Genomic DNA, 11,600 nt, shown 5'->3' on the forward strand with positions numbered 1-11,600 from the left:
AAAAAGAAAAAGAAGCTTGAATTGAAACAATTTCGTACATCGGCCACCCGGCATTCGATAGTCAGAAACAGCAGAACTTATTAAGTCTAGAAGTCTTATTTCTAAAAGTACAGCATGTATAACATGAAAATGATTTATCTAAATCAGTCACAAATGGCTATCTAGCAAATATAGTTGGACAAAGCAGCTCTGAGCTACATTTGTTAGCCAAATCTCAATGGAAAGTCTGAAGCCATGACTATCGTGTGCTAACTTATCCAGGTGGCCTATGGACTTGGGGAATGTAAAATGCAAATGTAAGAGTGAGCTTTGTAAATTAGCTTTTACCAGCCCCACTGCATTCGTCAACTTTCTTTAATTCTCATTCAGCACCACCTTTCACTCTGGAAACTTGTTCTTCACAGGGAACATTGTAATGACAGATAAAATTGCTTAAAACTTGCGGATCATCTCTTTTAAAATGCAGATTATAAGGTCAGTACTTTTGTTTATATAATCTGTAGTTGATATTTTATAGCAAAAGCAGTTAAATAAGAATACTAAGGCTCTTATTTAAAAAAAAAACTCATCTTTCAATATATGTTGATCATTTTAATTATCATTGTGTCATTTGGATTCAATTAATTAAATCTATTGATTTTTTTATTTATTTATTTTTTATTTTTTGATCTTCAAACTTGATATGCGAGATCATTGTTCAGTTTATGTGACAATTATTGAAAATAATGTTCCATGTGAATGTATTTAACTGCTGCTTTTGAAGGCAGCCTTTAGCTTTGGTGAAGTTGTGTTTTTTGCCGTTTGATTAAGCAAGATATTACATGCCTCAGTTTATTGTATTATCATATAAAATAGTATAAATATAAATTTGTGAACAATTTCACTCAAGTTCAGAGAAAGGTTTCACTTGTAAGTTTCTTTCAGAGGACTACGTTTGTGACTGTATTTAAAAAACAAAAATCCAATCTAACCTCTTTAGGATCAAGACACTCTCTGGTGCAGGAATGCTGCTTTTTGCTGCACTATTCATGTTTGGCCAAGTAAGTTTATAAAGGCAGTATTACAAAACAACAGATTTTATCCTGAATAATACAAATCATTAATAATTGCCTGATTGTCACATACTCCTGTGTGCTGCATATTCATTTAAATGTATTGTTGACTCAATGCCTTACAGTTTTTTTCTAATACATACTGTAAGAATTCCATTCTTGTTGGTACACATTATCAATTGCTTATGATTAAAAACTAAAAAGCAGAAGCAGAACAAAGGTACTAACTATTTTCTTCTTCTGTTACACAACAGCCTTCAAATGTGGGTAAGTTTTCATTTGACCAGACGTAATCTTTTCCACAATCTAATTTTAAAATCCACAAACTATAAAGAGTTATAGCACACACCAAGAAAACGTGCAGCAGGGACCCACTTTATATTAAGTGGCCTTAACTACTATGTACTTACATTTTAATTAATAATTTAGTACAATGTATTTATTGTGTACATACATGTTTTTACATTGTACTTATATTTAAAAAAAAACTACATGTAATTACATCTGTATTTAATTTATGTAATTACATTTATAATGACACTGTTGACCCATACTTTACACCTTAACCCACCCTTAAACTTACCCATACCTCCAACCCTCTCCCTAACCTTACCCCTATCCCACCTCAATAGCAGCAAAAGTGTTTTACAATACAATATGAACACAATAAGTACATTGTACTTACTTTTTTATGTAAGTACATAGTAGTTAAGGCCACCTAATATAAAGTGGGACCTGCAGCAGATTTATGATTTTACAATTTATATGTTTTCAGGGTCCACAGAGGTGACCTATTGGGCAGAGATCATGATTGAGGGAAATAAAACCTTAAATGTGGGAGTCTATCTGCCTGGACTTATAGGGACTGTTCTGGATACAACGGGAGTAACTATCACAGGCGCTGAAATAGCAGCAGGTACGTTAAATCTACCATGATGTGAGTAATGGTTTATGCTTTCTGAGACAGTGTTTATTCTGTTTTTAATCACAAGTCTATCGTTATCAAAACATTTCAGGATAGACAGTAATTAACAGTAAAAAGGAATAGGATAAGGCTTTTAAGAATAAGGATTAAATGCATAAAAATTCCAGTTTGACAGATTACATTTCATTTACAGAATAAATATGCATTTTGTGTGTATAAATATGTGTATATGTTCACATATGTTTGCTGTAGAGTGTGAGATAATTGGCCAAAACTCAACATGCTGGTGTGGAACAGACTATGTTTGGAGCAATCTTGTGTGTGACAGTGTAAATAAATGCTGCAATGTGCAACAATGTGTGGCAAATATATCAACCTACACACCTCTGTGTCTGCCCAAAATGAACGGTAAGTTGTCTTAAATTTAGATTAAAGTCAGTTCATAATTTACAGCATTTATGATTGTCTCACTGCTGCTACCCTACAGTTTCACTCATTGGCATGCTCACTGGGAGCAACGCAACAGTCGAAGCCACGGTACGTGTACATCTCCTCATTTGAAATGATCATTCTTTGTGAAAGGCAGTAGCTATCTGTAAGCAGCTACAAAACTGAATAATATAATATTAAATATGTAAGAGATAATGTACAGTCAGCAGGTCACTATAGCAAAATAAAAACCCACACAGCGATCAAGACACTGACGCATAGGGATTTATTTTGAAGTGATGAGAGACCCAAAGGCCATACATTATCCTGCTTATTACATGGCTACACACCACTAAATAAAGACATGGAATCTAAATGTTTCTTTGAGATGAAATAAGTTACATTTCTTAATAGTTTTTTGTTGTATGCTATCTTGAGGCTTGTTCTAAAATAACAAAAGTCCACTAAAAATACAGTACAAATGGCCTAGCAACATCTTTTGGTTGGAATCAGTGGAATGCAGCTTGTGTCAAAGTTGCCAAGCCATGTGATTTCTCCACATGAGGCATTGTTATGTCATACTTTTTTAAAACTTGGTTTCGAAACATTTCAACATTCTGATCATTCGCCACCAGATGGCTCTGATCTGGTAATTTGATGAGTGTTTAATGGTTTAAACTGGTCTCAGGTCAGTTGTATGATGTGGGTTCATTTGGATTCCATATTAAAGAATTTGGTCGGATTTGTAATTTTATGCAAAAGTAAAAATACAAAAACTCAGTCTGTGAAAAGGGTCCATATTAAAGCGTAAAAGTATCTTTAGTTACACACCAAGTCATGTATAGAGAGCGCCATATAATAAAGTTCTATGATATTAGTGAAATAAGTGAAAAGTTTACGTAATCCTAAAAATACAGAGCAGCTATTTATTCATTTATGACAAAGCTCTATACTCATCATCCTAACATATTTGCTTTTCAGTTGCTGAGTGCTTTTAATGTGCTGAATGCCTTCAACTCACTGACTATCCAAAGCACCACGTGAGATCTTTCTTCCTATCATTATTTTCATTTCCTCTTTAATGCCATTTATGATGATTTCTAACCAAAAACATCACGTTTCTTCTCTTTTGTCACACAGTTACACAGGGTTAAGTACGTACGCTCACAATTTCACAGTGTCTCTTAGTTCTGTGTTTTCCACCAGCAAAGTCCAAGGCATAATTGCTACGCTGTTGACGCAAAAATCAGTTTACAGTCTCAGTGTTAGGTCTCTAGGTAAAACACTTGCACTAGTATTTTTGGCCACTTGTTCAATCTATCCAGCCATTCCTACCCAAATTTTTACCACCACAGTACTTTCTTATCTTTTGCAGGCATGGTATACATGGAGGCACCTACAGGAAAAGTGTGTTATAATTCAAAACAACAACTGAACTGTACCAGTATCGAAGCTATGAGCAAGTGCGTGTGGCAGATGTCCAGAGATGATGAGGACCCTTTGATTCTGGGACCAGGAAGTGAAGTACAGCTGTCAGATACTTGTACAGATCTCTCAACAGTCACACTGCTCAAGACAAATGGATACTGGTCAGGTGTGTTGAATCCTATCATGTGAATAAAGCAGGATTCCATTAACTATATTGTGACTTGTTGTGCTAATTTATCATTTCTTTGATATTCCAGGAATATACAGCTGCCTTTTTGTCTCAGGGAACTTAGCTCACATGGCCATAGCACCTATTCAAATTGCACTGCTGCCAGAGGTCATTAATGTGACAAGCAATCCACAAACTGCAGACTGTTCTGCATCAACATCCACCCAAGTCAGCATCGCATGTACCATCGAAAACAGCACTGAAACCTACACAGCCAAGCTAAAACTCGGAAATACTGAAAATTCAGCAAGTAAAGCAGGTATAATTATATTATAAATCTCTCATTCGATGGAACGTGAGGCTGACTTTTTATTATCTACAGCAGATGATCAGTTGAGTCTGCAAGTCGCACAAGGTTTATATTATATTTATGTAGACATATAGTTTTAATCGTTTTTATAATGAAGAAATTTACCAAGTATCGCTAATGTAAACATGTTTCATTAAACATGATGAAAATGTGCAAACTTCAAAAATGTGCCTTGCAGTGGCCCCCAAAAAAGGAGTTAGATATATGTCACATTTTAAAATGAATGTATATCATTTTATTAGAAGAATAGTAAAAAAAAAAAAAAACTGATTTTAAATGATACAATGTATTACTATACTGTTAAAAATAATAATGATAGATAGATAGATAGATAGATAGATAGATAGATAGATAGATAGATAGATAGATAGATAGATAGATAGATAGATAGATAGATAGATAGATAGATAGATAGATAGATAGATAGAAGCTTAGCATATCCACATTGTTACATATGTTACATGAATATTGTACTTATACATAATTGGAAGCGAACACAGATAAAAAAAAAAGGATACCTATCTTTTGCAGAAATCAATGGAATAATCAGTTATACAGCGGTATTCAGTGTTGACTGTGTAGCGGCAAGCAAACCAAGTTCACTTGATGCCAGTTGCACTTTAGAGAACTCTTTGGGTCAGCTGCGAAATCAAACAATAAAAGTACCAATCATTTACCGTAAGTACTGAAAGTCATGTTTTACTAATGCAAGTGTATATGTCATTGTCCAAAACCCTTTGGTTACTGGCAAAGTAATAGAAAAAAAAAAAATGAATGGATGATTCATTTTGTTTGTTTGTTTGTTTGTTTTTATAGCCAGTGACATGTTTTGTGCAGAGGACAAAATTGATGATAGAATATGGCCAAAAACAAAGAATAATGAAACAGCCAGTATAGATTGCACTGCGCCTGGGAGACAGGGCATAATGAAACGCAAATGCAATGGAAAACAATGGGGGGAAGAAGTCTCTCTGTGTGTTAAAGCAATCCTGAATAGTGTAGCTTTGCAAGCAAAGGTATGCAAATCTAGAAGAGGTAATCATAGCATCTGAACTGTGCCTTTATTGTGGAAATGTCTCATTTTGATCTCTCTCCAGGATTTTGAAAAAGGACTTGGAGCAACACAAGAAGGCGCTCAGCTTATCTTTCAGAGCTTGAAAAATAACACAGTTGATGACAGTGACAACACTTTTGGTGATGTCAAGGCAGCAGTTTCTGTTTTCGAAACTATGAACAAGGCATCAGCAAACATGCCACTAGGCGAGAACCTTCTTGCAGTAAGCATTTCATCCATTTCACTTACTTTTGATAAATATATAATTAGATAATTAAAAAAACTGATTAACACAGTATATTAAATCAATATAATTTCATCATGTTACAGTCTTGAAATGCATCTCAGGTTCCATCATTATCAAAATTGTTAATATATTCACAGTTACAAGTTACAGTAAAAAAAAAAAATCTATTCTTTAAGCTCTATTCACAGTTACCAGTTACAGTAAAAACAAATCTGTTCTCTTATAGGATTTCATCGACTCAGCCAGCAGCATGCTGAATGTAACCTGGGATGTGGGAGACAAGGAAGAGAGCAATTCAGTGGCCACACAATATCTGTCATCCGTTGAAGGTCTCGTGAAAAACATCCGAATAAATGCCAGCGAAGGCTACAACTCCACAAATATTCAGCTTCAGATCTGCCGAAACGGCAGCAGTTGCAACAGAACCGTTTTCAATGTGGATGTTGAGCTGAATGCAACAGCAGATATGGTGAAAACAGTAGGATTACAGAGCTTGGCCAACCGCATGCCAAAGCTGGGCTATGAGGATTCAACTTTTCCTAGCATAGTTGTATCCAGCACAGTTGAGAACAACACTCAGTCATCAGTGAACATAAAAATGGCTTTTCCGAATGAACAGGGCGGCAGTACTAAGATGACCTGCGTTTTCTGGAACGTTACTGAGAAAAGATGGTCAGATGAGGGCTGCGAATTCGTTAAAGGCTCTGGGAACCTTGCGTACTGTCAATGCAACCATCTCACCTCCTTCTCCATGCTCATGTCTAAGCATGCAGTAAGCATGCCTTTTCTAGATCAGCTCACGTACGTTGGACTGGGAGTCTCCATTTGCTCTCTCATCGTATACATCATCATCGAGTGTTTGGTCTGGAAAGCCGTAGTCAAATCCAACCTTTCCCACTTCCGGCACACTGCTCTCCTCAACATCTCTCTGTGTCTGCTTTTGGCAGACTGCAGCTTCTTAGCTTCCTCCTTCCCATCAATCCTAAATGAATCCCTGTGCCTGGTATTGGTGTTGGCGAAGCATTACTTCTTCCTTGCGATGTTCTTTTGGATGCTGTGTCTGAGCGTCATGTTGGTTCACCAGCTCATGTTCGTCTTCAGTCATATCGGAAAAAAGATGTACATGATCCTCGGATTCACCATTGGCTATGTTTGTCCGACAGTGACTGTGGCTGTTACATATGTGTACTACGACCAAACAAAGGACATCCCATACTACAGCTCTAAAACGTGCTGGCTTACCTATAAGTCAGCCATGCAGGGATCCATCCACGCATTTCTCTTCCCAGTCGGGACCATCGTGCTGGTGAATGTGTTTTCCATGGTGGTGGTCATTGCAACCGTTTTGAAGCCGTCTGGAGCTGAGAGCAACAAAAAGGGAGACAAAGAAGCGGCGAAAAGCATCATCAAAGTGGTTATCTTTCTCACGCCTATTTTTGGTGGGACTTGGATTCTGGGGCTTTTTGTGTTTCTGATGGACGACTTTACACAGTTTATTACATACGTAGTGCATTACGCATTCACCATTGTCAACTCCCTGCAGGTATTTAAACCAGTCTTTACAAGCAAATTATAAAACTTGAATAATTACAATAGATGTATTAAATCATTTATACCCGATTCCTCTGTATCATCTATTCCTTCTAGGGCTTCTTCATCTTGTTGACAGGATGTTTTGCAGAAAAAAGGGTATGCACTGAAATTGACATTACAGCTATTTGTAGAGTTAGCACCACAGGACACTCATGTTCTTTTTTCTTTTCTTTTTTTTAGGTCCGAGATGAAATACTGAGAATAGTTCTGGGGGTAAGTTGTGGGGAACACATCAAATTCTTGATTCAAAATATATGAATAATAATAATAAAATCATGATTAAAAATATTCAATGTTGATTTCCTTCCATCAGAAATCAGCAAAAGAGCAAGGAACAGTAACAACCACAAAATAAATGATCCATACAAGTAAATGCCCACAGGGTAAGTGTTTGGATGTACCTTAATTTCCTTGCTTGATTTACAACCAAGAGTGTTTATGTCAGCATTTGTTTATATAGAGCTTGAAAAAATGCAGATTGTTTCAAAGCAGCTTCACAGCCAATAAACAGGAAAATAGCACATCCCATTCCAGCTGTAAAGCAGCTCTACAAAGACAACCTTTTCATTATTCAACCCAGTTTGTTTCAAATATTGATTTAATTAAATTCAGTAACAATCTAAATGTTGAAAAATTAATCAATTATTAAACTAATTAAACTAAGCTCTAAAACATTATTCAAATCAGGTCAGTCAATGTTTATTCAATTCACTTCCATAACGGAGTCAGAGTCGGTGTTCATCCATTATTTAACAACTTCAAAGGCATCTTTACAAAAGAAAATCAAAATTCTTAAGAAATTTCCTTAATATATTTTCTGTTTCAATTTGCATTGCAGAAAAAACATGTTAAAAAAATTACAGGATACTCATCCACCTCTGAACCCACAGCAGCAACAAAAATGTAAGAGGGAGCACAACTGTTTGGTGAAGACTTGAAAGTACTCTAAAAGACTTAGCATCTATGGAACAAAGTGTAGGCTGTGGTCATCCCTTTTTATTTACTGAATAACATTAGGAACAAACAGTGAGAAACAGATTTAAAAACAAAATATATATAGATGTTCATGATTGTGAATACAAGTGCTGCTGTATATATGTAGCAATTATCTATAGTTTTCCTACCCTGATTGTTTTTTGTATTTTATTTAACACTGTTCTACATGTCTGGTAAATATGTCTCTCTACATGCAATGTAAAAATTGGTCACAAAGCTTGGTTGTAAGCTGCTTAGTTTTAGCTCTGCTTCTATTTTGGCAAAACATAAGGAACTATGACATCAACTTCTATGTACTATTTAGTAATTGTGACTAAATATCCGAAGAACAAAGTTATTTTAACAGCTCTTAAGCACTCTTCTTGAGCTTGACATATATTTTTTTAGTTTTTTCTCTTGTTAGACCTGTTTCCTTGTTTCTTGTAAAGGGATATGGAAAAATAGAGAGATAGGATTGTTAATAAAGATGTTTATTGTAAGATGATTCATCAATAAAATACTTTGCTTATCAAAGAGTGGTGTTATTCAGATGTCAAATATGATGACATAGGTTTAGTTCTGCCTGTAGATCACAGCTATAATGGAGACAGTAAGAGCTATAGTTCCTGCAGCACCACCGATCAGAACTCCCAGAATTCCTCCATCGATGTGCTGTTTCTCACAGGTGTCTCCTGTGTACACAATGGCCTGTCCAGAGACACACCTGCAGAATGCATATAACTGTCAACATACTGTATAAGCCACATAAACACAATACATTTTTTATTATTAAACAACAGACTGTCTTTATCCTTTGGCTGCTCATGTTAGAGGTCATCACAGTGGAATTGTTTGGCACAAGTTTACGCCAAATGATCTCCTGATGTAATCAGGTGATGCAACCCGACACACTTCTTAAACAGCAAACTGTGGTTTCATATTGAAATAAGGTGAGATAACAGTCAGATTTAGGTGCACTAACCTACAAGTTGGTTTCCCCCGATGTAGGGACACACACACCCTCCATTATGGCAGGGGTTTGGCTGACATGGGTCACTGATCGCTCGTGGCTGCCGGACTTTTGGTCTGTCATAGCTTTCTTCTACAGATTGAGGGTCGCTTGAGAGGCCAGCTTTGATTGGAACTTCTGATCTTAAAAGATGTGCCAAATCTGGTTGTAAAAGATCACACTTCTAACAGTTAGCAAATATATTTATCACTATAGTTATCAAAATATACTGTAGTGATTATGGGGATGGGTGAAACAGTTTTGCACTACATTCAGATTTTCTGATATCTCCATTTAAGAAGATTCTCACCATCAAAATTAACAGTGATGATCAGGTCGTCGTTCTTGAGGAAGTCTCTTCCTGCGGAGCTGATCATGCGAGATGAATGTGCCCCAGCCAAACTCTGGACCTCTGTAGCAAAAGCAACTTTCATCCCATTCTTCAAATGAAGATGGTTTATTCCACCGCGAGTCAGCATCTAAGTTAGTGATTTCATTAAATCATTGAAAATCATAAATCCTTAAGTCCTGCAAAGTGATATCAAACTGGAATATATAACAAGAGGGACAGACAGACAGATAAACACACCAGTGGTGAAGCTTCTGCTGTTAGACATTTGAAGTGTTGTGTCTGGATTTTGGTCCATAACCGATACAGTGACTTGCCGATTCTCTGCAGGCCATTCTAAAACTGCATCATTCTCGCCAGAAAAGAGGTGAAATGTGATTCCCAACAAAGTCTTCAGATGAGCCTTTCCTGCCGTTTGGATAAACATTAATTCCGTAAGCATAACCTCAGAGTTGTAAAAACGGGAACTCTGGACTCTTTCACCATGTGGGACCGATTTAAGGAGATTGGTGAAGTTCTGGATCCTCCAGACAGCATTTGGGCATGATGTTTCAGTCAGAGTAATGTCATCTACAAAGATCCCTCCTGATGTTTTGTTGGAGCCAACAATACCCTGGAAGAAATACCGGAACTTTTCCTCAACATTTAGAGAGACGTGTGCAATTTTCCATGACTCGTCCCATCACCCTGAAGAAATCGAAAAGCCACACAATATTCAATATATAACAAATATTAACTATATTATATATAATGTACTGGGCTGTGTTCCCAAAAGCATAATGAGCATAAGTGCATCGTAGACCCATTGCCACCAATGGAATCAGTTTAGGCTTATGATGCTTTTGGGAAACACAGCCCTGTACAGTATGTATCTGGAAGACAGAGAATAATGAGCGCAGTACTGAAAAGGGGCGGGGCTACATAGGGTCTCTATGTTGCATTATAACTGACCTGTGAATGTGTAAACTTTGCTGACTTTGCGAAACATTTCCGGCCCCATCATCTCTTCTGACCCAAATGATAAGCTGGTCACCAGGGTCTCCACTCATCCTGTAGAAGAACTCAAGGCACTGCTGGTTCCTCTTGGGGTAAAGAATCCGTGATTCCAGCAAAGCACTGTGTCCCTCAGCTTTGTTAGCAGTATCAAACTTCATATAATAGCCAGCATCTAATAACAATGAATCATAGTGTTTATGCAAAATGGCATTAATAAACATTTGGACTTTTAATATTTACATTTACATTTAATCATTTTCAAAAGGAAAGTTTCAAATTGTGCTTATTTTAAATAAAAATAAAATAATGCTAACTAGTTTGCTAAAACAGAAGAAAACTTAAACTGCATGAGTATAGGATAGTCTTGGAAATGTCGTTTAGACCAGGACATTATTATTATTATTTTAAATCTGTTATATTTTTGGTAATGTAACTTCCACCAAAAATATATATAAATCATTATTGTTAAGCCCTGACTATGATTTCTTCTTTTAATTTAAACTGAAATTCTCAAAGTTTCTCCTTACCTCTGCATTGCCCTCCAAGTGTGTGGTCCTTTACATCTGTAGAGCTTGAAGTCTGGACCCAGTCATCATCATCCTCATCATTCTGAATCATTCCACAAATGTTGATCTGCTCAAAGGCACATTGATCCAGAAGAGTGAGGGATGCACCTGAAGAAACCAAGTAGACATGACAATACTGCACGTATGGAATGTTTATGTTTTTATTTGCTTTTCAGACATGCACAAAAATATGTCAATGTTTTGTAGCATGTTCTAACTTACTGCATTCATACATGCGATTCAGCCTCTCAGATCAAGACACTGAAGTCTAAGCGCTGTCCTATTATGTTATTGAAGGCAGGGATGGTGGTGGTTATGGTGGAACATCAGGGTCCTTGTTGAAAGACAGAGGCCTGTAGTGCATGATGACTCGTAATCATAGGCGTGTTTAAGTCGGTTATAAAAATCATCCTCATACTTATTGAAATTGTGCTCCTT

General features: G+C 36.5%; 1 protein-coding gene and 1 pseudogene across 1 annotated transcript; one reads left to right on the forward strand and one right to left on the reverse strand.

The window, feature by feature from the left end:
* Positions 1-157: 157 nt before the first annotated feature.
* Positions 158-7,622, forward strand: LOC113086583 (adhesion G-protein coupled receptor F2-like). The gene is made up of 17 exons (XM_026255451.1): positions 158-474; positions 980-1,040; positions 1,307-1,319; positions 1,828-1,968; positions 2,230-2,385; positions 2,465-2,514; positions 3,388-3,446; positions 3,547-3,683; positions 3,782-4,000; positions 4,092-4,322; positions 4,905-5,051; positions 5,190-5,389; positions 5,471-5,650; positions 5,901-7,217; positions 7,322-7,363; positions 7,448-7,480; positions 7,581-7,622. The coding sequence occupies exons 1-17, from the start codon at positions 461-463 to the stop codon at positions 7,620-7,622; spliced, it is 3,042 nt and encodes a 1,013-aa protein (XP_026111236.1). The 5' UTR covers positions 158-460.
* Positions 7,623-8,715: 1,093 nt separating this feature from the next.
* On the reverse strand, positions 8,716-11,594 carry LOC113086582 (meprin A subunit alpha-like; annotated as a pseudogene).
* Between the last annotated feature and the right edge of the window lie 6 nt (positions 11,595-11,600).

Source organism: Carassius auratus, unplaced genomic scaffold (assembly GCF_003368295.1).
Source record: "Carassius auratus strain Wakin unplaced genomic scaffold, ASM336829v1 scaf_tig00043482, whole genome shotgun sequence".
NCBI classification, from domain to species: domain Eukaryota; kingdom Metazoa; phylum Chordata; class Actinopteri; order Cypriniformes; family Cyprinidae; genus Carassius; species Carassius auratus.